This window comes from Macadamia integrifolia, chromosome 13, assembly GCF_013358625.1.
Source record: "Macadamia integrifolia cultivar HAES 741 chromosome 13, SCU_Mint_v3, whole genome shotgun sequence".
Classification (NCBI taxonomy): Eukaryota; Viridiplantae; Streptophyta; class Magnoliopsida; order Proteales; family Proteaceae; genus Macadamia; species Macadamia integrifolia.
The window spans coordinates 11,574,902-11,602,278 of NC_056569.1; the positions used below are offsets into that span (position 1 = coordinate 11,574,902).

The 27,377-nt window shown below is 37.2% G+C and overlaps 3 protein-coding genes across 10 annotated transcripts; 1 reads left to right on the forward strand and 2 right to left on the reverse strand.

Annotated features, from left to right (window-relative positions):
• Positions 1 to 802: 802 nt before the first annotated feature.
• Positions 803 to 15,309, forward strand: LOC122058587 (long chain base biosynthesis protein 1b). 8 transcript variants are annotated; one of them, XM_042621212.1, is made up of 14 exons: positions 803 to 1,065; positions 3,653 to 3,723; positions 4,440 to 4,559; positions 4,680 to 4,774; positions 9,577 to 9,668; positions 10,172 to 10,265; positions 10,356 to 10,428; positions 10,587 to 10,719; positions 11,574 to 11,748; positions 13,676 to 13,816; positions 13,894 to 13,989; positions 14,163 to 14,304; positions 14,684 to 14,811; positions 14,911 to 15,309. In XM_042621212.1, exons 3-14 carry the CDS (start codon positions 4,454 to 4,456, stop codon positions 15,085 to 15,087), a joined length of 1,452 nt encoding a protein of 483 aa, XP_042477146.1. In that variant the 5' UTR covers positions 803 to 1,065; positions 3,653 to 3,723; positions 4,440 to 4,453; the 3' UTR covers positions 15,088 to 15,309. The 8 variants fall into 8 exon arrangements, with proteins under 8 accessions (XP_042477146.1, XP_042477150.1, XP_042477151.1 ...); XM_042621216.1 differs by having other exon boundaries at positions 4,443 to 4,559; XM_042621214.1 differs by lacking the exon at positions 803 to 1,065 and adding an exon at positions 3,210 to 3,465 and having other exon boundaries at positions 3,653 to 3,742.
• A 3,180-nt stretch (positions 15,310 to 18,489) lies between these two features.
• Positions 18,490 to 19,303, reverse strand: LOC122060008 (brassinosteroid-responsive RING protein 1-like). The gene has a single exon (XM_042623129.1). The coding sequence runs from the start codon at positions 19,151 to 19,153 to the stop codon at positions 18,590 to 18,592; it is 564 nt and encodes a 187-aa protein (XP_042479063.1). The 5' UTR covers positions 19,154 to 19,303; the 3' UTR covers positions 18,490 to 18,589.
• Positions 19,304 to 24,955: 5,652 nt separating this feature from the next.
• Positions 24,956 to 26,993, reverse strand: LOC122060142 (transcription repressor OFP5). The gene has a single exon (XM_042623324.1). The coding sequence runs from the start codon at positions 26,777 to 26,779 to the stop codon at positions 25,523 to 25,525; it is 1,257 nt and encodes a 418-aa protein (XP_042479258.1). The 5' UTR covers positions 26,780 to 26,993; the 3' UTR covers positions 24,956 to 25,522.
• Between the last annotated feature and the right edge of the window lie 384 nt (positions 26,994 to 27,377).

Here is a 27,377-nt window from a genome sequence, read left to right on the forward strand (position 1 = left end):
ATTTTTTTTTTTTTTTTGGGGTAAAAGGTGTCCTATACACAACGCTCAGCATGTGCAAGGTTTGGGGCAGGATAACTACATAACCATAAGTATTGATATCGAATCGGCTGTATTAGATGTATCGTATTGATATCACAGTTTTGATATCTAGGTTTTGAGTTAGTTTTGATTTGGTTTGAGGTTTGTTCAGTTTCTGATGTGATTCGATTTATAAGTACGATTACAATCTCCCAAATCAAAACTGGCTCAATAAATCTTTGATTTGATTTGGTCCAAATTCAATCAACTCGGTCCAAAGATGATTTTACCAGCTCGATTTAGGTCAAAAATAGAATTATAAAAAAATTATATATATTTTTTAAAATAACAGGCAAAGTGATCAATCTATACCAATCTGATTTGATCCAAATTATCCTATACCAATAACTAAATCCATACTCAAAAGGTTAAGAGAATGCTTCCACCGCTTAGCCATCCAATCCCATCATTCGTTTCTAGCTGTTGAGCCAAGCGCGCCTCTTTAATTCACGATTTAGGAATTACGAGTTGCGACGTTGACGTGTCAAGTCTGCTTAACCATCAATCCATCACCAGAATCTCCAACCGTACAAATCTCCTAGTTGCCTCCGTCATTGTCAGAGGAAGAAGGAAAAAAACAAACGAGAAACACTGGGCCCCATAAGGCCACAATTGGCTACTATTTATTTTGCTTTCTTTTTTCTTTTATTTATTTAATTAATAATAATAGTTAAAGGCCGTCCCTTATTAACGTTATTACTCATTAGCTCATCCCGATCTACAAGGATTCGAGGTCCAAAAAGCAAACAATCCATAGTTTCGAATCGTAAAACTCTATATTATACACAGTCGAACGCGCGAAACCCCTCGCGCCCTTCCAACTCGAAAAAAGGGCTAAACCTTTTTTCAAAGTTTTTTTTTCTTTTTCTGTGTAGGATCGGTGTGCGTTCACGACTGCGATATGAGATCGAAAGTTGGCATTTGATGACTCAGAAGTCAAAGCATCTCCAAAATCTTCTTCCCTGGATCTATACCCCTATCGCAACGGTGAGCGTCTCAGATCTATCTATCCTTCTTTACACTTCGTTGCCTTATTACATTTCATTCCTTCTTTTGCTTGAACGAATTCACGAGTCACGACCACAACACAATCTATTGTTTCTTTTTACTTGTTTCAAGATTTGGATTTGGATTTGGATTTGGAATTGGAATTGGAATTNAAAAAAAAAAAAAAACATTTCTTAACTCCTGACTAAGTTAAAGAAATCGCCCCACAGCGTAAGTCCCAATTCTACAAGGTTTCTTGTCAAAACTTTGAATACTAATCTGAATTTTTGTAGAACCTCAAGATCTCCCTCTTTTAAAATATTGTTTCTTCTAGATCCCTTACTAAAATTCCAGATTTTAACATGGGCCTATTGCAGTTAGTGGGATATGGTGCATAAAAATCGACGTTCACCAAGAGATCTCGAGTTCGAGCCTCTTGGCTGTTATCTATTTAAAAAAAAAAAATCCATATTCTTATGGCCCTTTTGTTCTAATGGGATTTTGATGGGGTGGGATAGTTGTACGAACTATTCCACCGCAATGAGATACTTTTCCACCCCGGTTGGTCACGCCACTAACACATGTGTCCCACCTTAGCAACTCTCCGACCCCAACTTCCCCTCAAAACAAACGGGGCCTCATATAAATTGAAATGAATTTCCGGAGCTTACTTGCCTCCTAAATGTGGAATTTTATCATTTCTTTTTTGGGTAAGGATGTGAAATTTTATCATACAATTTTATTTACATGATACCCATTTGGCCCCACATGATGCCACCTGGTATCAGGTTCAAATCAACTGTGGTGAGCGATGAGTGACTGTGAAGATCCAATAGCTGGGGAAGCCCCCGGCATACACCCCAACCGTTGGATCCTCACTGCTGCTCATCTCGCCGCAAAGGATTTTTATGCCCCAGTATCCATGGCGCAAGGTTCTAGGTGTTAACTCACCGAGTTAACTCGTAAATCAACTTCATAGACCTATTGTGTCTGGATTTACCTACACTCTCAAGTAATGTTTTTTCTTACTACACTATCAAAACCCATCGGTCAAGGGCGAATCACATGTGAAGAACTCGGTCCAAGTCTTTTAACATATGGAGCTCACAATTGCTAGCGTCTTTCCTTGAAAGTGAAGTTGAGATTTTTCCTTAACACACCGAAAAAAAAAATAAAATTATGAATTTCATAAAACTTGGGCGGCTGGCGTATCAATGGTCAACAGAAGTTTGCCGGATCTTATCCTCATAGTTTGGTTGTCAATTGACCGTCCACCATCTACGTTAACGGAGGACATCACATTCTCTATCCAATTTTTTTTTTTTGGGGTAAAAAGTGTCCCATACACAACGCTCGGCATGTGCGAGGTTTGGGGCAGGATAACTACATAACCATAAGTATTGATATCGGAATGACTGTATTAGATGTATCGTATTGATATAACAGTTTTGATATCTAGGTTTTGAGTTAAATTTGATTTGGTTTCAAGTTTTAGTTTTGATTTGGTTTCAGGTTTATTCGGTTTCTGATGTGGTTCAATTTATAAGTATGATTACAATCTCCCAAATCAAAACTGGCTCAATAAATCTTTGATTTGATTTGGTCCAAATTCAATCGATTCGGTCCAAGATGATTTTACCAGCTCGATTTTGGTCAAAAATAGAATTATAAAAAAATTATATATATTTTTTAAAATAACAGGCAAAGTGATCAATCTATACCAATCTGATTTGATCCAAATTATCCCATACCAATAACTAAATCTATACTCAAAATGTCAAGAGAATGCTCCCACCGCTTAACCATCCAATCCCAACATTCGTTTCTAGCTGTTGAGCCAAGCGGGCCTCTCTAATTTACGATTTTGGAATTACGAGTTGCGACGTTGACGTGTCAAGTCTGCTTAGCCATCAATCCATCACTAGAATCTCCAACCGTACAAATCTCCTTAGTTGCCTCCGTCATTGTCAGAGGAAGAAGGAAAAAAACAAAGGAGAAACACTAGGCCCCATAAGGCCACAATTGGTTACTATTTATTTTGCTTTCTTTTTTCTTTTATTTATTTAATTAATAATAATAGTTAAAGGCCGTCCCTTATTAACGTTATTACTTATTAGCTCATCCCGATCTACAAGGATTCGAGGTCAAAAAAACGCAAACAATCCATAGTTTCGAATAGTAAAACTCTACATTATACACAGTCGAACGCGCGAAACCCCTCGCGCCCTTCCAACTCGAAAAAAGGGCTAAACCTTTTTTCAAAGTTTTTTTTTTCTTTTTCTGTGTATGATCGGTGTGCGTTCACGACTGCGATATGAGATCGAAAGTTGGCATTTGATGACTCAGAAGTCAAAGCATCTCCAAAATCTTCTTCCCTGGATCTATACCCCTCTCGCAACGGTGAGCGTCTCAGATCTATCTATCCTTCTTTACACTTCGTTGCCTTATTACATTTCATTCCTTCTTTTGCTTGAACGAATTCACGGGTCACGACCACAACACAATCTATTGTTTCTTTTTACTTGTTTCAAGATTTGGATTTGGATTTGGATTTGGAATTGGAATTGGAATTTCTATGTTTTTTCAGGTTTCATCTTTCTTTGTGCCCATATTACACCTTCTAATTCTCGGAGTTCAGATCTGAGAGCTCGTTTCCAGGTTCGTTGATTTGAATATAGTAAGTTTTGGTTGAAGAAAGCTTCGTTTTCGGATTTGGTAGCTTTTTAGGATCTGTATAGCATGGAAAAACAGGGAAGCAATTCTTTATTTCATTTTGGACGGATTCCGATAGACTTTTAACCAAAAATAAACACAGATATAACCTACCAGTTGATTGCTAGATTGCTCAACCAGTATTGGACCCAGCATCGATGTTGCATGGAGTTATTATGAAATTCCTAGTTTGGGAATAGTAGGAGAAAGCAGTATGTTGCTGTTTTGGAAGGGTTTTGATTTGTTTTTTGAGGATGAGGTTAGATTTTTTTATTGCTGCCTGAAAATTTAGGGCATTATAATAGTTTTAATTGTGGGAGTTGCTAATTGTATGTAAGGATTTTACTCTCAGTATTTAGTGTTGAAGTTTCTATGTTTTCTACTGCTGAATCAACATGTTATCCAACTAAAACTATTCCCTGGCATTATGTCTTTCTTGCTGTGCTGATTGCGTCTTGGGACATCTTTAGCTGCGTGATAAATGGAACATCATTAGATGAAGAGATTCAATAGGATCACCTAGCAAATGATTTCCTTGACCTTCCCGAAGTATTATTTCTGCATAGTTCAGAAAACTTTCTTCGTTTTGATTTCTTAGTCGCACACCCTGGAACGTCCTTTTCTATTACATTCGACTCTGAAATTTTACATTTTTATGACAGTAGGCTCTTGGACAATGGACTTTTCAGTTATAAGTGTTCTGACCAATGCATTAGATTGGGTCAAAGTTACGTTTGATGCTCCTCTTGCTCGAGCTGTTGTGTTTGGAGTTCATATTGATGGTATGTTATCCACATTTTTCCATTGAAAAAAAAAATTTAAAAAAAAAAATAAGGAGAGTTCATATTCCATATGACTTTATTTCTTCTGGTCCTGATTATTTTTCTATCCTGTGGTTGAAGGGCATCTTGTTGTCGAGGCTCTTCTAGTGATAGCCATCCTTTTCCTACTTCTCCAAAAGAGTTATAAGCCCCCTAAACGGCCTTTGACAGAGAAGGTTAGTAAAATAACTGGCTAGCTATTATCTATTATTTATTTTTGTTTCTGTTTTGTATTGCATAAAAAAATTGTGGCCTATAGAGCAGGGAGCATAGGTTACATCACAAAAAGATGTGGGATAAAAAATAAAAATAAATTAATGCCATCCCAATCCCAAAACCAATACATGTCATACTGCAAAAATGCACCCTATACATGCTGAAACCCTTAGCTAAATAGTCCACGATGGATAAAGATGTATATGGTTTCTCCATCCATTGGTTTCTCCATCCATACCCTTTTTTTTTTGTATTAGATATTAGGGTCACTGCCATAAATGTTTGAAATAATTAACACTTTCCTCAAATGCTTTTAGAAGTAATTGCATTGAAAGTCACGATCCCACAGATATTCCAAGAAGCTTCTGCAGAAGATGATAGTTTTGTTGATACAAAAGTTCTAGTCTTGGTCAAAGTTCTCTAGGAAGCTCTCCTTCCAGCCATTTATCTTCCCAGAGACTTATTATTACCTATTGTCGACCTTTTTTTGGGAGAAATTCCTTGTATTATATAGGATATTTTTCCAAACATTTATTATGCAAACCCTTTTCAAACAGCAAGAAAGCCTTAGCCCAATGTAACGGGGTTGGCTGCATGGATCCGAGCGAGGACGGAAAAAGAAAAAGTAAAAGTAAAACATAGCACACAAGTAGAAACGAAGTAAAATGCAGCTAGATGGGGTCCACTACATGGATCCTAGCCATCCAATCCGCTCTATTTGAGGTCAGACTTGGGTAAGACCTAATCTGTGCATGTCTTTCCTCACAACTTCACCTATGCACACCCATTTCCACTTCACAAAATGAAACTCCCGTACTATCTAATGTAGGATTAGAATCACAAGTGATCCTAATCCCAGGCAGGATCTCAAAATCTGGCTGAATAGGGAGAAATTTGAGAACTCACAAACCGTGGCTTAGGTGGAGCTGAATTTTGGATCGATTGGAGATCTTATAAGAAGGAACAAGACATAAAAAAATGAGTAAATTCTGTTGGCTAGATTGAGAGATCTGTTGGATGCAAGAAAAAAGGAAACTTTTATGGAGTTCTACAGTAGCAGCAGCTACAGGCCTTGGGTGGTCTTCAAATTTGAGTCGAAGGATCCTCGTATGAATGCAATGAAGCCTTCAAAAGATGAGGTCGAATGGCTCCATAATTAAGAACTTATAGCAGTAACACTGCTGCCCAGAAAATCAAGTTACAGCAACAGTAATAATGAAACAGCCTTGCAAGTGGTCTTCAAGCTGGTACTGAACGGATATTCAGCACTCGGAAAAAATAAATAAATAAAGGAAAACAGAATTTGATGGAGGGTTGAGAAGGGTGGAAGAAGAATTATAAAGTATCACTGAAGTGCAACCATGTTATGTTCTTTGTCTTGTTTTGACTGCTCACAAGGTCTTTGAGGATGAAGATTGGCATTATAGCAGTATTTTCCAGACCCGAGTGAAGTGCAATGACGAGTTATGTAGCATGGTGATTGATGGAGGTAGTTGTACTATTGTTGTCTCTGAAGGCACTGTTTGCAAGTTGGGGTGGAAGACAGAGCAACACTAGACTCTCTACAAAGTTGCTTGGGTGAATGACACCAATCTCAAGATTACTAATTAGTGGTTGCTCACATACTCTGTTGGTGGGTTTGTGGAGAATGCAATTTGATGTCCTCGCTTTGAAGGTGTCGCTTTTTTGTTGGACGATTGTGGTTGTTTGATAAGAAAGAGCAACATTGTGGGTATGCAAATATCTACTCTTCAAGCACAATAATGAAGAAATGAAGCTTATTCCCACCATGGACCTCCTAGAAATTTAGCTTAAGAAGTAGCGGGATTGTTCCTCCTCCAGTGAGTTGACTCAGATGGCCTCCTTGGTCCTCTTCCCAACTTGATGGAGTCGAGTTTTTTTTTTTCTAGAGGATAGTTGATGCAGTGGCTCGAGTGGTTGGACCAATACGACCTGGTTTGGAACCCAAGCCCAACTTGAGTTGTTGGACCAACCCTTGGTAGCGGTTTATTAGCTACTTGGGGATATCCTTGTAATTGTATTTTCTTTCATTAGGACTTAGCCATATGTAGGAGTTGTTTAAAGTTTAGTTTTGTATTTTGTTTTAACTTCTAGTTGAGTAGATTTCTTTACCAAGTTGATTTCTTGTTATAAACCATGTAATTCAAAGATTGAAAGCAGTGAATAGATTGGAATGAAGAACAATTGGGTTGTTTACTTGGTGTAATCATGCTTACTCTCTTTGTTTCGTCTTTTTCCTTCTCGAATTAGGTAAGCCATTCTTAGCTTCCTTTCTCACTGCTACTTTTCTGCTTTTCTTCTTGCTTACTTTTCTTTCTCAGTTTCCCAATATGAAATACATGATTAAAACTTTTAAAACAAACAGAACATAATGCAAAGGATCCAAAATAAATAAAAATATTACATCATTCTAAGTTATCTCTCAAGTCTCAACAATCAACAGACTCAACACTCAACACTCAAAAATCAATTCCAAGTAGATTGTCTAGGCGGTTTTAGTCCACGAGCTGCGTACCACTGAAGATGTCATAGCTGATCCTCTGAATGCCCCACATATGAGTCCCATGACATGTTTTGGGATAATTGTTTTGGTAGTCCGTCATTGCCCATCTATATGATGCATCATCAACATCATCTAGGTATCCCAGCTTAGGAAATGGCTCAGTCACAATGATAGGTTGTGGATGTGGCACACAAGGTTGGGATGGATACCAAAGATACTACTGTCAACAAAAGATTACCCAAGGGGAAGTGGGACTTACCTTTTTGGCCCAGGCTTCTTTTCTTAGGTAGATTTTCTATGAATGTGCAATATCCAAGCTTGTATTGAAGATTTGATGGCACAAGGGCAATATCTTAAGTGTTTTCCCAAGTTTCCCACTTCACAGAGGAGAAATATGGGGAGAGGGTTGAAATTTTGAAATGGGAAGGCTTGGTTTCCCATTTAAAAAGGTTTTACAAAGGCTGGTTCAACCTAAAGGGTCTAACCACTCGAAATTTCCCACATTTAGGTTGAAATGTGGAAATTTTGGTCGATACTTGTCGAAATCAATGACTTTTAAAAGTCACATAATATGATATCGGGGTCTTGGGATGCCGTTGAAATGTTTCGACATTATCGGTCAAAACCTTGAGCCATGACTAAGAATCAACAGCTCAAGCACAAAGTCTAACAAATTGGGAAGGACCTCAGTTATATACTGTCCCTCATGTTCTTTGCCTTAAACAATGTCTGAAGAACATATATAAATGTGCACTATCTTGGATGAGTGAATATTCATAAAGAAGATGTACTGCCAATAACTACAGCTGGATAGCCATCGACTTCAATGGGACCAATGATGGGGGAGAGCTATGAAGCCTGAGTAATTCTTGATCTTGCTTTGGTAACTCGGCCATGCTAATTGAGCTGGAGAACTGGATGACTTTCCCAAGAAACTCACTGCATGAGAATCTCGATGATATATCTTGGGGCATTCAAACTGCTCATGGGTATTATGTTATTCCATTCCTCCCATACACTTCGTATCTACTAAGAAGGTCTATATCTGTAGGAGTTTGCTTCTGTTCTGTGGGGATTGGTGCGAAGATTGTAGGGAGTTAAAGATATCAAAAGGAGGGAACAGAAATAATAAAAAATCCTCAAAAAAGAAATAGGAAATGGACTTGTACTGCCCTCAGAAACAATGCCACGCAGAGATAGGTCTGTTTTTAATACTTTGATTCTTCAAAGAAATTCTTAAGCTGTGTTTGGTTGCTCACCCATGGGCCTTGGAAAAATGTGATAGAAAATCAGGAGTTTTGTGGATTTGGTTGTAAAATTTGAGGAAACTGACCCAAAACAGGAAAAGAGGTTTTGGAAATGCCTCGCTTTCTTGATGCACGAAGGACTATGATTTGGTGAGAAGATAAAATCAAAGAGGGATATAAGTAGTAGAAAAGCATTTTCCTGTTGTTGTAAATTAGTTGTGGTTTTCCTTCTTTGGAAGCATGTTTTCTTTTGCCCCTCACTTACCAATGGAAAAATTTCCAATGGTTTTTGCAAGACAACTTCAACATATTTTCTTTCTTTTCTTTGGGAAAGCTACTAAACCAACCATAGCTTCTGCTTTCTCTGCCTGGCTACTGTTCAACAAAATTTCAACATTGATTTTCCTTCAGCTACAGTTGAACTGTACCCTTAAATCATTGAACTTAGCTTCCAAATAGAACCTTTCCCTTTAGATTTAAACCAGTGAAAGAATTTTTTTTTTTTTCAGAGGCTGTTGCCTTTCCTTCAAGGATGGATCTTGTTGAGTACCAATTATCCAATTTTGATTTGGCTCATGAGATCACCATTAGTTGGTGGAAGGGAGTCAGGATGGTGGAGTTTCAGAACTAAGAAGCTGGAATTTCCTTGTCATACTGATTCTTTCTAACTTGTCGTCCCTTTAAACTATTCATACGGTTACATTTTTTTTTTGGGGGGGGGGGTGTTGACTTCTAACCTAAGGTCTTGTGCCATTTATCGAGAAAGGGCGTGCCAAATCTCTACTCCCTACTAGATCTTATATTCCAATCGAAAATTAGTTGTTAGATTTTGGGGAATTTTTATTCTGCATTTGCTACTATTTTTGGGTATTATTTTGTAACCAAAAGCTGAAGAAGCTCCAGCACCAGAAAGTTGTTTTAGGAAATTGTTTCCTAACATTGCCTTGGTCTTTAACTAAATATGTGAAAAGTGCTTGGGATCTTCCTGCAGGAAATAGATGAACTTTGTGAAGATTGGGTTCCAGAATCTCTTATTCCTCCAATCACAGAGGAAATGAAATATGAGTCGCCAGTAATGGACAGGTAAAAGAGCTTCATTCCTGTACTCTTATTCCTTCTGTCTCAATTGATGGATTTGGGATTTCTTTGTCTTTGCTGCAATGCATTCAATATTCTCTGTTCTATCTTGGGGCAGAGTTGCTTAGGCCTAGCTTAGGCGTCACCTAGGCGGGCGCCTTGACAACTAGGGTCACCTAGATGGCACCCTGGTTGTGTTGACTGCTTTGTTGGAGTGCTTTGCGTCCAGGCCCCTCCAACTCCTTGAGTTGCCTGGACGTTGTGACAACCATGGTTTGGGCTAATCCTGTTGGATTGATTGTTTTATACTCACAAACTTTTCCATAAGCCTTTACTGTTGATGTTTGTTCTTTGCCTACATTTTTAGAGAGATGGTCAAGAAAATCACAATATGGGGTGCTTTGTTAAGTTTCTGATGCTAAGGCAATGTCAAGTTTCTTTTGTAGGTTTCAGAGGAATTTCTCATGTATGTGAGAATAGTCTTGCTCATGAGTTGCCATTTCATACAGTGCTGCAGGGCCACACACAATAATCGATGGAAGGGAAGTTGTGAACTTTGCATCAACAAATTACCTTGGTTTAATAGGAAATGAGAAGTTAAATGTGAGAAGAGCCTACTCATGTTGTTTCTTAGTATTCTTTCAATTGGTTGTTTCGCTTGAATGATTTGGTTCTACTTTATCTGAATGTCAGGAGTCATGTACTGCAGCAGTGGAAAAATATGGTGTTGGATCTTGTGGTCCTCGTGGATTTTATGGAACAATTGGTAAGGGATGATGATTACTTGCCCTTGATCAACTGCCATGAATGCCTTTTTCGGTGAACTAGGTGGCATTTAGGGATCTGGTTTCTCTGTGAAGAGCTGTTAAGAGTGATCTTTTCTTGTAAGCACTTATACCTATTAACTTCTTGCCTCTTATCTAGATGTCCACCTTGATTGCGAGGAAAAGATTTCAAAGTTTTTGGGAACTCCTGATACATTACTTTATTCTTATGGGATTTCTACCATGTTCAGTGCCATTCCATCCTTATGCAAGAAAGGAGACATCATAGTCGCGTGAGTTTATTATTACCTCTATTATTTATAATTTGAATTGTCAAGAAGAAAATGTCATACAAAGAAATATTTGGAAGCGAAGATGTTTTTGTACAGATGTCCCAGCTGCTGAGAATGTTTAAAAAAAAAAAAAATCATCTTTATATTGGGCTTGAATACTCATTCCTTATTGACAGCTAGCACTTATTATAACTGGCCATAACCCGTCAATCTTTTTGCATGGATCCTCGCGCTCATGTTGTTGGAATCTCCATGTAGCTAACCGCATAAAGTTGGGATAATGTTTTGGATGTTGTTGTTTTCTTGTTGCTTTTGTGAAGTACTGTTTTGGTTTGTGAAGATTGCCCTTTTTTTTTTCTAAGTAAAAATAAGGTTTACTTCAGAAAATGGTCAATTATTTGCTCTTATCCTCTCATGGCTATGGATTTTTGTGTGGTTCAGCAGTTAAAAGGTTGCATAGGTTGGTACAAGTGGGTCTATAAACTCTTCACTTGAGTAGTCAGTTTCCATTTCTTCATTTGATCGTTTTCTCATGAACCTTATGTTTTTGATTGAAGGAATTCAAATACATGTGTTCTGTTGGAGCATTAAGTTCAATTTTTTTTTTTTTTTTAAAAAATAGAACGATTAATGCCCTTACTTCACTGTCCTTTTTCCGTTCCTAAGGACTCGACTCTGTTGAAGATCAGATCTAGTTCATTGCAGTGTTTTAATTGTGACATTCATTCTTTGGTTTCTTGAAAAATAGAACGATTAATGTCCCTACTTCATTCATTGGGTATAGACATCTAGTTTTGCATTTGGTTTTCAAAATTTTAAATTCCCAGCCCTTGATTAAAAGTTCCCTTTGCCAGGGATGAGGGTGTACACTGGGCAATACAAAATGGTCTTTACCTTTCCAGAAGCACCATTGTGTATTTCAAGCACAATGATATGGAGTCCTTGGAAAATACGTTGGAGAAAATTATTCGAGAAAATAAGCGAGCAACTAAGGTGCGGCGTTACATTGTGGTTGAAGCTTTATACCAGGTAACTTTTTATTGATTATGCATCTCAAATTGGAAGGTTCTGAAGTCCTTTCCATATTTTTGAAGTGCCTTCTATAAGACAAAATTCTGACTGCTCTTGCAATCTGGATGTTGTATTAGCGTTGACTTGTTGTAGTAACAAGATGTACAAGTTAAACTTTTTAAAAGGCTCTATCTATTGATTGGTAAAGTTATATTAGGAAAGACAAAAGAGGAAATATAACAAGAGGACATGGATAAGAGAGCCCTGACCAGAAGATACACAAAAATGATTGATTTACACTATGTAACAAGGACAATGACATTGGTCTTGGTATCAATATGGACACACTGTCTAATAGAGCAACCTCAAATAATTGACACAACTGTATGAATGTAATATGTATAATAAATTTTTAGGAGGAACCGACCTAGGTGCAATTATAACTATGTCCTTTCATGGCAATACAAATAATTATATTTTCTAAACTAGCACGATATCCAGTTTTCAGATATAATTTTACTTATAGAGAAAAATTAAGAACGGTGCTTCAACCATTTGTGGATTTTAAAAAAAAATATAGAAGTACGATTATTTTATATAGAAATGCATATCTGATGGGTAAAACATTCTTCTGTAACATAATTATTCAAAAATTTAGCACAAAATAATGTTTTTGTTGGTTAATATAATTAGAATGAAAATATTGAAAGTGATCTAAGAAATTTATCTATTTCTTTATCTGATCCACTTTATGAAGTATTGTTTTCTATTTGATTTTTTATTTATTTATTTATTTATTTTTTTTGTGGTCAAGTTATAAAACTAGGAAATAAGTATTAAAAAAATTAAAGATATTGTTAAGATGTATTAACAATATTGGAGGGGTATTCTGGTTTTTAAAATTCCCATGTGAGTAGGTGTAGGGAAGGCTTCGTGTCAGAGAACTCTTACTCTTTTCATAATTAGGGGCATAATTGTATTGATCATGATTGAGTAACATTTAAATAGAAGTGGGAGAGGTCGGGTAGGGTATCTCCTCTTCCTATTCATCCTGTTACAGATTGCATTGCTTTGGACTTAGTAACCAAGGAAATGCTATCTGGATTGGTTTATGATACATTGATATGCATCAATATCTTCCATACCCACAGGATGCTTGTGATAATGTTTTTGTCTTCAAAATTTCTGACATATTTTGATTATCCGTGCTTCCGTGTTGTGTTTGGAATCAAAGTCCTGATACTGTAACATTAAAATAGACTTGGTATTTTGACTGTGCAGGGAAGTGATACTGTATTAATATGTTGACTAAAAGAATCAGCTTATATACCTTTCTCATCTCTAACTTTCCATGCATAATATGTGTATTTTTGGGATCCTCGGTGTATATTCATGCATATGCATTTCAGGAGTGAATATTGACCTTCTCTTCCCTCCCTTTTTTCCCCGCATTTTTCAATCTCTCCCTAGTTTGAGAAGTTCTCCTTTATTTTGAAACTTTTTTGTATGTTTTCCCTGAAACCTATATAACTTGTATTCATGTTACATTTGTATTTAAGTTTTGATCCTTGATTAAAAGTATGGGCACTTTTGAGTGTTGAGGTTTGAAACTATTGGATACTCAAAATTCATATGTTCCTTTCTGCTAATGCTAATAATAACAACACTACTGTATGTAGCATAGTATTATTACTTTCTGTTTCTTCAGTGCATGCTTTTAACTGATGAAAGGAATTATGCATTTTAGGTCATTACATGGTTGATAAACTTTGTAACACCTGTCTGAAGTTATACTGCAACTGCACTTAATTTATTAATCCTTCCATTAATTTTCTCATTGAATTCTAGTATCTTATTTTCCTTTTACTACTTTTTCTTCTATCCATTGATGGTTATTTCCATAGTGTGTAGGAGATGACCTTGCATTATGTCTTAATGATTACAGAATTCTGGGCAAATAGTTCCTCTAGACGTGATTGTCAAACTGAAAGAGAAGTATCGATTCCGTGTCTTATTGGATGAGAGCCACACAATTGGTGTGCTTGGAGATTCAGGAAGAGGACTTTGTGAACATTATGGGGTTCCGGTAAGTTTCAAAGATTAATTATATCTAACTAATGACCAGTTGCTGCTCAGGTTTCTTATCATTTCATGCTCCTGCAGGTTGAGAAAATTGATGTTATAACTGCTGCTATGGGGCATGCCTTGGCTACAGATGGAGGATTCTGCACTGGAAATCTTAAAGTCGTAGATCACCAAGTATGCCCTTATACATACAAATAGTTCTAATATTAGAATTTGGAGGTGCTTGACTTGTTAAATTCCTTGACTGCTATTTATGAGGCTAATGTCAAGTTTATCTGAGGATCAGATTGTCTTTTATATTTCATTTTATTCTTTAATCCTTCTTCCTCTGTATGTTCTATTGCCAGCGTCTTGGTAGCTCAGGGTATGTTTTCTCTGCATCATTGCCTCCTTATCTTGCAAGTGCTGCAATTGCTGCAATTGATATCTTGGAGGATAATCCTCATCTGATCACAAAGCTCAAGCAAAACATTACTCTATTATTGGAAGGTTTGCTCTTTACCTTGTTGCTTTTCTAAGGGACTAAATTTTGATCTCTTCTTCATTTGTAGTTTTCTACTCTCTCTCTCTCTACTATTCTTATCTTCAGCATTATCTTCTTGGACATCTTAGTTTTTAAGGTATTATAACATGATAGTCAAATTGAAATAATTGGGAATGGTATATTTGATAAAATTTCTGTTGCCATCCAAAAGTTCATTTTCTACTTTAATTGTTTAACAAGTGTGGTTGGCTAAATAAAATTAAAGAATTTTGATATTTCTGTGTTTTTGGATCCATCATGTTAACAGTCTTTTCTGTGCGCTGCTCCTGTTCCTAAACTTTTCTAAAATTTGTATACTCTCTGGCAATCTTCTATGTATTGCAGGGTTGTCAGATGTACCAGGCATGTCAATTACAAGTAACCCAAGATCTCCCCTTGTCTTCCTCAAGCTAAAACGCACGACAGGGTCCTTGAAGAACGATTTACAGCTGCTTGAAGATATTGCTGATCGTGTAAGTCAACTGACGAGTTGAATGTAATTGAGTCACACTTTGATTATTTAAATATTGTACCAGAACCATTATGCTTACTTGACTATTGTCCATTTGCAGATGCTGAAGGAAGATACTGTATTTGTAGTGGCTTCCAAAAGGTCTACAGTTGATAGGTGTCGCCTTCCTGCTGGGATTCGGTTATTTGTTTCTGCTGCCCATTCAGAATCTGATTTGCTGCATGTGTCAGAGTCATTAAAGAGAGTTGCAGCTTTGGTTCTGTCAGATTGCAAGTAACAGGTGCACATCTATTTTTTTTAATTTGATTTTTGTATTTGTAATCTTCTATACATTGACAATGAAGAAAGGTGAGGGAAGGCTGATGGAAATTAATAGAATTTAATTCCTTTTTTTTTTTTTTTTTAATTGATGCGATACTTTTGTACTTGTGGCATGTATATAGAGTTAAAATTATTTATGGGGCGATGATCATATAAAGGTTCCTTGTGTTTGAGAAAATATCTCCCCAAATAGTATCTTTTGTTGATCAGTATTGATCTTAATTGAAAAGTGGGAAAGAATTTGTGCCCAGTTCAGCAAATACGACTGAGAAAAGAAAGATAACCCACATAGGGCCTTAGCCTATGTACTGTAGAGAATCCAACATATCAACTCTTTTGATGCACCACTTTTGGGTGAATATGTTACAGAGTTCAGAATTTAAGTCCATGAGTATGGGATGTTTGATAGAAGCCATGGACAAAGAGATCCATATAATCATCGTAGATCAAGAGAATGGATCTTATTATTCCTAGGAGAGCAACACACTGTCAGATTTTAGAAATATCTGGAAGTTGAGATTTAAGTGGTGATATGTATTGGATGATTTGGGCTTACATCAGTTTTTGTCAAGGTGTTGCCTGTGGCCAAGGTGATCATGCAGTCCAGGCAGGGAGGCTAGGCAACACTTGCTGAGGTGATGACTAATTAGGTTGTGTCTAGGAGACCAGGTGTACACTGTGCACCAAGGCTGGTGTTCTGGCTTAGCAACCGCCAGCCAAGAAATTGTTAATGCTTATGTTTTTTGTAGGAAAAACAATGAGTTAGATATTTTTAAAGTTATTTATTTTCTCAGCTAACACATTGTGTACCAAAATTCAGTTTACTGCATAATATTAATGGGAGCGAAAAACATTCTAGGTGTATCTATTGAGTTGGTAGTATTGTTTTATTGTTTTGGTACTGACCAACAAAATGCAATTATTCCAACCGAATATATTTCCTTTAAATTTTTAACTATGTCTATCTCTTCAAGTCACATGAAACCAAAAATTGTCCCCTCTGGGATTTAGGTTGCCTTTGAATCTCTTTGGAATTAAAAAATTTCATATTGATCTCAAGACATCCCTGCGGAAAATTCTCCATCACTAAAACAGTTGTTGGATGTGTGAATTGAAGATGATAGCCCTTGTCAATAATCTTTTGTACTGATGTGAGTTTTAACTTGTACCATTTTACTAAAAGATTTGATGGGGAAAAAACAAAAGGGAAAAAGAAATCTAGCTATCTCCTCCAGGTTATCTGGTCTCAGATCCTTGTGAGTTTTTGTTGTTCTTGCAACAAATTATTAAATTGATTTGGAAATCCATGATAATCATTTCATGATTTAGGCTGTTAGAATGGTTTCTCTTTCAGTAGAGGGGAAATGAAACAAGAAATTGTGTTATGGGTTGTGTTTGTGTGCATCTATCTGCAATATTTAGAAAAAAGAAATTGATAATTCGACCACCATACATGTATTTCTGGTCATTTTATTAATTGGGAATCAAATATTTTGTTAGATATTGATATGCAATCAGAAATCTGTTATAACTATAGCAACATATATGTTTAAGTTAAAATATTGTCATTTAGGTATTTTTATTTTTAATTTTGAGTAGAGATTCATTAAACCATAAAGCAGAGCAACGAAAAAACTGTTTATCAAATCCTTAACCCAGACTATGATATCAGAATAAGAGCCACTTCCCTAGAGAATTAAGAGGATGATTTAGAGTTGTTGGATAATAGTGTTCATTGTCTGACAGATGGATCTTTATATTGTGGTAACTAATGGGAGTCTGTAAGAGTGTTGGAATAACCACCCTTCTCAGGCTGGTTTCTCGTATTATTATTTAGGGAGGCGTGCCCAGCCTGTGTTACTCTCTCCCCCTCCCTTTTGAAAATGACCCATGCCGCTTGCATCTCAGCCCCCTCATTGGTTGAGCTGCAAGCTCCAGGAAAGCTAGGGGGCGTGCCCAACCTTCTCCCTATGATTTATTTGAAATTTTGGGTTTGGCTTTTCTACATTTGAAATGCATTAGGACTTCAAAGGTGTTTGCTAATGATTCTTGAAGTGGATCCTGAGGAAATATCCGATTTGAAGCAAAATTTGAATTGTTTCGTATTCGTGAGTTTGAGAACAAACTCAATCTCTAGACATAATTTCTGTTTCATTGATACTCTGGCAACTGAATTTGAGTTGTGTGGTTTTTATATCTGGTGGTGTTTGAAGAATCTGATGTTTGTTTTCTGATTACAGAACTGTTGCTCAGCATCGTCTTTACGTAGTCATATGTCATAGATTTACGTTGCGAAGTGGTGTAGCTCATTTCCATTCTTCACAACATAGAGCAACACCTTGCAACAAATTATATGTTGCTGGTTCTGTTACAAAGTTCAATACCTTTGCAATCTAGAGTTTCCCTGCAAATTGCTGGATCTACCTGAAAAATCCTGAACAATATTCAACCACCCCTCACCCATCCTCTAGGTGGGGAAAATAAACCTGAAAAACACAAAGGCTAGAGCCTGGAGTTACATAGAATACAATTACACCATAAAAATGTGCTTTACATTATATTTTCCTTATTTATTTATTTATTCTAGCAAACAAGGACCTCATAAAACATTCTCAGGGGAAGTAGATCAGATTCAAAATAGGTAAACACAGTTTCTAGAGTAGATTTGCTAAGCATCACATAAACAAGTTTAGAAAACCATTAATTACACATTGTGGCTCTCCTCAACACGGGGGAGGTGGCTGTCATACCCAGGTAATGGATGGATATTTTTGGTTCTAGATGAGCTATTTTGCAATAAGATACTCTGATTTTTTGATGCTTTATACCAACTTGTTTCATGCATCACTGAACCTGACATCATTAATACTTGCTAGGCCCACTTAAATAAAGTTTGATTAGCATAATTGTGATGCTAAGGGGACTCCTAAAACCTTTGACTGCCTCTTGACCTCCTTTTGTGTAAAATCAGGTAGTCCTGAGGAGACCAGATGGGTTTAAAAGGGTTAGCCTGATTCCAAATGCCGGGTTCAAGAGACAGTTTAGGAATGAAGAGTAGAATCCCAAGAATTGCTTGTCCAGGAATACTTTTCGGTGCTCTGCCATGGCTGAATATAAACCAGACGTTTCAAAATATCTGTTTTAACTTAGAAGCTCTACAAACTCCTACAGGTCATGTGATAGTTTGATGGGTAAAGCTTGCACATAGATAGGGTTCAACAGAGTTTCTGCCTAGGTTCCTCAAATAGAGCTAGTCACTGTGAGGTAGTACTTGTCAAAGAATCACTTAAATGGAAAATTTGGTATTAAGAAAGTAAAATAAAATAAAATTATATGTGAAAAATCGCAACAAGAAAGATAAAACTAAAAAACAGTCTCAACTTTTTATTGATGAAAGAATTCAAAACAACAAAAAGTGTATTCCATATAACAATACTTGTGTTTTAAGATCTGAAACACTAATCCATAGCCATCAACAAATCTTCCCCAAACAAGTAGGCTATTCTTTCTACCAACCATGAATTTCTTCCATCCCTTACCTGCTCTACCTGTGTTGGTAATAACTTAGACCGACACAAGGGACATGTCACCTGTCCCTGATCCACCCACCTATCTAGACACTCCCTATGAAACATATGAGAGCAATTGGGTAGTTCCCTGATCTCATGGCTTCTCTCCATACAACTCAAGCACACAGCACAGACTGATTTATCATCTTCCCATGATCCTGATAATCTCTCTATGAAACTGCCGAATTCTGTTACTGGAAGACTTCTCTTGATTGATTCCAGTATACTACGACTCTTGTTCTTTGTTCCAGAGAATTGTGATGAAGCTGGGAGATGATCCTCTGCCAAGGCATGATCGATGTGATCTTCCCAGGAATATAATTGATCAGGCAGATCAAGTATCCTGAGATGAAAGATTGCAAACATAAGAATGATTCTGATATGGGTCAGTAGATTTATAAGGGATTTGAGAAGCTTCGGAGCTTCAATTCTGCCAACACAAGGAAAACCCATGAACCAGATGATAAGAAGCAAACCAAGAAGAAAGGGAAAGGGAAAGGGAAGGGGAAAGGAGAAAGGGGAAGAGTAAGGATAAGGATGCAAGCCAAGAAGATAGGGAAAGTTAAACAAAGGTTCGAAGGGAAGGGCTTAAGGAGGAACTAGAAGAGTTATATAGGGCTTTTGGAGATTGGATTAGTTGGGTGGGCCATGGCTTTACGTTAAAAAAATCACATTAAACAAAATCTATTTTTACTTTATTACTTAACACAATAATTGGAATAGACTAACTTTTCACACTTGAACAACAATTGTTAGCTTACTAAATACTTCTCTAAAAAGTAGTGCTTTCAACTTATTGCAAAGCTTACATTATTGTTAACAAAAATTAAGAGGTCTTCTTTTTCTTTAAGGGACAACTCATAAAATTCTGGAATAGTCTTAAGCTAAATACCTTTTATTGAACGATTCTGATCAATTTATCATACTATGCAAACAATCTCAACCGTTGGATGAAAAGCTAAAGCTTTATTCGTGTATGAAAGCATTAAAACAGGAGGTCAACAATGAATCAAAGATTTGCTTAAGACGGTTGTTCAAACTATGGCCCTCTTAAGTAGGCCCCAGAGGGGGAGGTCCCATACTACATAGATGAGGTGAAGGGGGGGGGGTGGTGGACCCTAGTCCAGTAAGCTAGCATTATAAGCCTTTAATTAAGACTTAAGATAATAAAAGAAAACTTTGCATTAGAGACCTAATTTAAGTCATATTAGAATAAGGAGAAAAGGAAGTAGATGGCAAATGGAGGATGACATCACTGGCACTATTGCCCTTTTGAGCAACAGTTCATGTGGTTAAGCAAAAGCTAGTGATCTTATAATAATAATAATTCTATAACATTAAGTACTAGGCCAGCTTGATTGTTGATACACCGCCCTTGGACGTTGATGAAGAAAAAGTTGGTATCTGATACCTGATCTTTGGAGGGGCCAAATTCTTGTCTTGTCACAACAAACCAAATGAACCATGGTTAAGTGATGGGCCAGTTGGTGCTTGTCATGTGGTTATTGAAGCTTATGACCTTTAATGCTTTTGGAGAGAGAGAGAGAGACAGCGGTTGGTCCATAGAGCTCCATTGCGATACCCAGATTCTACACCAACAGTTTCTTTAGCAAGTGTGGTAGTAGCATCAGCCTGTTGGAGACTAGTGTTCGGAGATTTGAGGATCGACTTCAGTCATGCAGGTGTGTGTTCCCGAAGGAGTAAGTTGACGCTCTAGGATAGATTAGCAGGTGGATGTATGTCTTCTAAGCAGGGGTTTAGTTCTTACGTATTGGCTGATAACGATCAAAAGAATCTCACAAAGGGATGAGATGCAGGAAGCCCTAAAATAAAAGGGGACCTCATAAATGGAAAGTCGGAAAGGAGAATAGGAAAATGATATGGTTCGGATTTTTTGAAAGATCCAGTAAATTTTATATTTATTTTTCATAAAAATAGGTTTTTATTATGATTTTACTCGATACCAGTACTTAGAACCCTTCTTCTGAGAAATAAAAGTGAAGAAGATATAGAACGTATCTTGGCATGCACGTTTCATCAGGAAAAATTTCATATGTATATATCATTTAGTCGCCTAATTCTTGAGAAAATTAGTTAATGTTGCCAACGGGGTTGGTAGTCTAGCGGAAGGAAGCCCTTGCTCCAGCATTGTTCGGGTTGGCTGGTTGTGGTTCTAGTTGGCACGTTCCACTATTGTTCATTGGTCTTATGGAAGTGCTGTTTGCCGCATGGGGGCTTCGAACTAGGGCTATGATTACTACCATGAAGCACTCATTTTTTATTAACTAAAAAAAGGTTGACGTTTAGATTATGGTTGATGTAAAATATGCACCTGATAAGCCATTGGAGGCTTTTTTTGGTGAATTTAAAACATATTAAAGCAAAAGAGCAAAAGAAAAGTAAAACATTAGAAGCCAACAATAGGCAAGCCTAAGGGAGGGCCTTGAGAGTAGATCAAAACAAATAATCAAAGATGATACATCAAAAGCCAATGTGACGAAACAACCATATAGGATACATAAAAATAAGGGAGGGAAGAAACAACCATAATTGATGATACATCACAAAGCTGAGGTTAAAAATAAGTGGAAGGTCCCAACATGTGTCTAGATACCTATTTCTTAAAGTGCTCTTACTGATATCAAAAGTGTTGGCTTCCCGGTTTTATTCTACAGTGCATGACAAGGAGGTTCATTTTCTTTTATTTATTTCTCATCAAACATAATAAATCACAACATTGAAGGCAAGTTTCTCAATATTATCATTGACTCACCACTAAATTTGTTAAAAATCCATCTACATTCTCTTTGAAAGGGAATGATTTTTCTTTGACGAGGTCAACACTTACTAGTCAAATATATCTAAAGAATGAACAAGAAAAAAAAGAGGTGGCTTCTTTTGGGGAAAGAACTTGAATAACTTCATTTTCTGGAGGAGTCATTATTTTCTATTAAAAGCCCTTTTTTATTTACAACCCCGGAGTATTTCGGATGCTTGAAGGCCCCGCTGACCCGAGATGATTTAGAAAGATTCTTCTTTCTCGATGGTGGTCAGTCATGGTATCCATAGCATTGCGTCTTTTTCGGCCAAATCTGATTTTGTTTTGCTTCTCGGTCATCGAGCATGATCAACTCAACTCTTTCCTCTCCCCCCCCCCCCCTGGTGGAGTGGTCTATGTTTTTAGAGAGTTCTTAGCATAAACAAAAATGGTCTGAGTTTTCCTACACCCACCATGGGGAGTTCAAGAGTGTCAAGGGGCATTTTTGAGAGATTTTAAAACCCTAGAGGGGTTTGTGAACCTTAGGATGGGGCGGTGAACCTCACCGCACGATCAAAGAAAACTTTTCCCAACAACAATTAGTGATCGATAAATTTCTCTTATGGAAGAACTCGAGTGGGGAGACATACGGTTAAAGCACTTCAAGTGGTGAAATTATGTCTAGAAATATTGAAATTAAACCAGACAATCTTCGGACATTTTGGAAGGCATAAAACTAAAACCCCACTGCCCTTGATTTTCATTAGAGTTGAAGAGAGAGAGGACCAAACTTCAATCAGACTACTGGAGGTACATTCTAATGCCTTGGGCATTTGGCAAGTAGCGCGTGCTATATACAGAAGTTGTTTCTTTTCCAAATTCAGGATTCAGCATTTGACATGTGTCATTGGGTTGAATCTGAGTCAAATCGGCCGATTCTGTTGATTTCAATATGATTCAACTCAACCCACCTAAACTATGTTTTAAAGTCACAATTCTTACTAATTCTGAGTTATGTATGTCATCGTTTTAGCCCTATCTTCGTTGTATTAACTCCTTTCAATTTTAATCAAATCATTCCTCCGTATTGGATCATTCAAAGGCCTATGTGACACTACTCCCAAATTCCAATTCTTTACTTCAATCAGACTACTGGAGGTACATTCTAATGCCTTGGGCATTTGGCAAGTAGCGCGTGCTATATACAGAAGTTGTTTCTTTTCCAAATTCAGGATTCAGCATTTGACATGTGTCATTGGGTTGAATCTGAGTCAAATCGGCCGATTCTGTTGATTTCAATATGATTCAACTCAACCCACCTAAACTATGTTTTAAAGTCACAATTCTTACTAATTCTGAGTTATGTATGTCATCGTTTTAGCCCTATCTTCGTTGTATTAACTCCTTTCAATTTTAATCAAATCATTCCTCCGTATTGGATCATTCAAAGGCCTATGTGACACTACTCCCAAATTCCAATTCTTTGTGCAACATAATCTTCTATTTATTTATTTTTTTAATGGAGAAAGTACACTTTCAGGTCTCGTGGCCACTGGGCCAATGGGAGCATGGTTTGAGGAATCGGATCGAATCGGCTAGATAGGATCGGTATGGATAAGGGATAAAATGGTAAAAAAATGGCTTTAGTCATAAAACCAGGGATATTTCTGTCCGATCCAAGATGATCCGGATTGTTATTGGATCGGTATCAATCTTGACCGATCTTGTTCCTAATACTAAGTTCTCAAACCTTGAGTAAAGTACTGCACAAGTATCCAACCAGAGGGACGAGCGTTTTTTCACAGAGGATCCAACTAGGTAGCGATCTACCCTTCTTTTGTTTATAATTTGAATCTAGATAACCAAAGTTTTCACTTTATGGTATCTCTCTATCACCAATTTTTAACACCTCATTTTCAGTCCACTGTTACTAAAAAGATATCCACATGATCCGCCCATCCCTTTTCCCACCAACCCAATCAACCACCGAGAGAGAGAGAGAGAGAGAGAGATTATGGGCAGGTATTGTGGCGGTATGGTGTTAAGGTAGGTACACCCAAGATGCGTGTCCACCCCTTTAGGATTACAACCGAGCTTGCCATTTTCCTTAACAGAGCAGTGCCCAAAAGGGAGTCTAGGTTGCCATGTGGCCGGGTCCTTTTAGGCAGCCGACCAGAGGGTTCCACAAATGAATATTCTGGGCTATACCTTTTATTATAATTCCTCATTCTCAATTCTAAATTCTCAATTCTCAGTTCTCAATTCTCAATCAATCATCATTCCCTTTAACAATTTATATATACAACTATTATAGCACAGCATAATAGTGTAGAATATATGTCTCTGGGTCAGTCTACATAGGAAATCAAATGGATATGTCCCTTATACACATGGACAAGTCAGATTGGTTTAGACCTCTAAATTAAGAAAAAATGTGGGCCGAAACAAAACTGTTGCATGATAGCAAATGAGCTTTGTGGGCTATTGGTTGACATTCTTTGGGCATCTTTGAGTAAAGTGGGCCTGGGCTAGGTATTGGCTTTTTTATTTTATTTATTTATTTATTTTATCTTACCTTTAAAGCTTACTTAATACCTTCTGTTTTACCCTATGATGACTTTTTGTTATGTGAGTATCATAATTAATCTCTCGGGAAATCTCCCAAGTGATATCAATCATGGTGTGGGAAATGGTTTTGTTCAACAGGGGACTTATAGCGTGGGTTCACAGCTCATTATGTGAGAAGGCATGGAAAGAAATCTCTATGATGAAGGATCTTTTTCATTAATCAAAGGGAGAGTTGGCGTTCTCTGAGTAAATGGGGTAGCCTATACAACCTCACACTGATTTTTCTTTGAAAAAAACTAAAGGATGCCAAGTCACGTGCCCCTGCACTAGTGTGGGGGCTAATGGGAGCACACATAGGCATACAATAGGAGTGTGCCCACGGGGCAAAGTGATCATTTCACTCTCTTTGTGTCTGGGTGTAGGGCCACATGACTTGGCAGCCATCCTTACCCTTTTTTATTCATTTTTCTTCTCTCCTTAATATAATGAAAAAAAAAAAATCCATATGAGGAGAGTAGGCTATGCCTTACAGAACCTTCTATTAAATCTTAATAGAGATTTCCGCACCCATTTCCTAGTGTCGTGGTTGTTTGATTGCTTTTTCTTTTGTTTCGTTATGTTTTCTACATTGTGCATGGGTCCCCGTTTCTACAAAAACCACTATGGACAGGAGATACAAAACAAGCGGTTTAGTGCTCAAGGGGGTAGCCGAGTTGGCAAGGGACCTTCACCTCAAGAAGTGTGTGATTATGAATTCGACTCCTCTTACCTCCTTGAGACCACTCACATGGGGGGTGTTTAGTGCATTTCACTGCTTTCAGTGAAAGTTGAATGGTTTTCATTCAACCCCAGTATGACTTGGTTCATGCGGTTGTGGGGTTAGTATGGACCTGGGAATAATCAGGCTGAAGGACTGAAAACCTGTCGATAAAAAAAAATAAAAATGCATCTTCTTATACTTAAACTTCATTAAACTTACATTCCTCTTTTAAGTCTCCTCTTCACTTGAGAATGTTTATGAAGGTATCCTATCCTAGCCACTGTTCAGATGATTTACAATCCCAACAATCCATCATCTATGAAGAATTCACTCACATTTTAAATAAAGTAATGTCCTCTTAAATCTCTTTTTGCATCATTTAGCTTGGTCCAATGTTTTACTAGTTAAGTGAAAGCTAAAGTTAGAAGCAACACTCAAGCATTTCAAAGTTCCTTGTGGTCATGGTTGTTCAAACTTCAAAAAGGACTCTTTATCTAATCATTAGCTTAAACTTTTAACCAAACATAAACTATTCCCAGGCTACCTGAGTTTTTATCAATATCAACAATACTAATAAAATTTTTTGGAATTCAAGTAACCCAAAAAGAAGAAGAAGAAGTAATGGAATCTTATCTAGAAAAGCATTTTAAGTTCATTAACCAGTTATTGCAGAGTTACAGATTTTATTTTTCTCTAGTTTTTTTGGGAAAAAATTAAAAATTAAAAAAATACAGTTTTACTGATCATTAGGAGGATGATCTTTCTGTAAATCAGGACTTGAAGAAAGCCTCTTCAAATCAAACCATACCTGCTTGAAGACCTTGATAATGAGATCATGGTATTCATCTGAATTCAAAGTCAGATAACAAGCCAAAAGCTCTTCAAACTCTTCAAGTCCTCTAATCTGATTCTCAGATATCATCTCCACCATTGAATCTCTGAAATCCTTCTCTGGGTCGAACGAACATTTCACTACTGCAAAGCTCTTCAAAGCTGTTGTTGTTGTTTCCTCTACTGCTCTCTCTTTCATCTTCATCTTCTTCATCTTGGACTTCTTCATGTCTTCAAGAGCCTTTATTTTGCAAACCTCACTCTTGGAAGGAGTTCTTGGAGAAGAAACTCTAACTTTGCTACTCTGTTTTGTTCTTCTTTGTAATTCTCCAGAATTTCTGGGTTTCTCATATCTGGACAAGAATTCAATCTTCAAGTCTTTTGCTTTCTTCTGCTCTGAATCTGATCCTACTTGATGGGTTGTTTCCGAATTCGAAGTAATTCTCCCCTGATTGCTCTTCCTCGCATGAGAAGAAACATAAAGAGATTGCCTTGAATTGTAATTCTCTTCCCCTGATTCTATTTGCGATAAAAATTGGTCTTTCTCTGCAGTTCTTCCACTTGACTTCCTAGATTTTCTGTTTGTCACTTTCGAATCCTTCGTAATTCTCTTCGAAGTTGTTTCGAATTCCTGACCTTCACATTTTGCATTTGCTGGAGAACCTCTGGTCTTTCTAATATCAGAGACCATATCAGTAAAATTGAATGATTCTTCAGTTCTTGCTGTCATTGCAACCGACCTGCAACTACGACAACTAGACCTTGGTGGCAATTCAAGCTCATCATCCTCAGAATCATACCAAACAGAACGCAAAGGAGCTCTGGATTTCCTACCATCAGTGCTTTCTCCACCAAAAGAAAGTCTCCAAAAGTCATCATCTCCATCCATCTCAGTTAAAGCTCTACTTCTCCTCTGGCTAATTCTTCTACCAAGGAACTCCGGTGTGAAGGATAAGTCCTTTGGGTGTCGCCGCGGCGTAGAATTCAGGGAAGGTGACATCGGTCTAGTTTTAAACTTGGTTTTAGAATGTTTGGGTTCAGATTTGATGCCCATTTGCTTGAATTTTGAAATCCAAGAGATGGGGAAGACTTGAGAGAGCAAGGAGGGGTGAGAGGATGAAGAGTTGTGGTTGTTGATGGATTTCTTTCTTCCCCACTTCATCTTTTGGTGATCAAAGAAGTATAATTCTTTCTTTCTTTCTTCTTCTATGTGGGTTGCAGGAAGAGGAAGAGGAGGAGGAGGAGGATGGGATGGAAGAGCTGAATTGAATGATGAGAAGGTAGCAGTTAGGGAGACAGTTAGGATGTTATGGAGGACGTGGGTCTTAATGGTCCCTTAATTCAAAAGAAATGCCCGCCTTACTTCTTGTGACCATTCCCTACTTTTTGCCTCTTTGTTGTAGAACTTGTAGAACTAGAATCTGGGTTTTCTTTTGCTTTTCCTTCACTTTTCCCCTCCTAAGAATGTGATTTTTTATCTTTTCTTTTTTCTTTGTTCCTATCCTTTTCTTCTGTTTTTGGATAGAGTTTTGTTGGGAAAATTACTTGATCACATAAAATCAAGTTTTCATTACTAAAATCCCTAGCCATGAAGCATCTTTCAAAAGTTCCAATCTACCCAATATATAAAAGTGGCTCAAAAACGAGTTGAACTGATCAAAGTTGATATGAGCTTATTGAATCATGTTTCGGGCTAGGGTTTTGTGACATTAAAATCAAACTAGATCGCAATGAAACCTTTAAGAAACCATAATGTACTA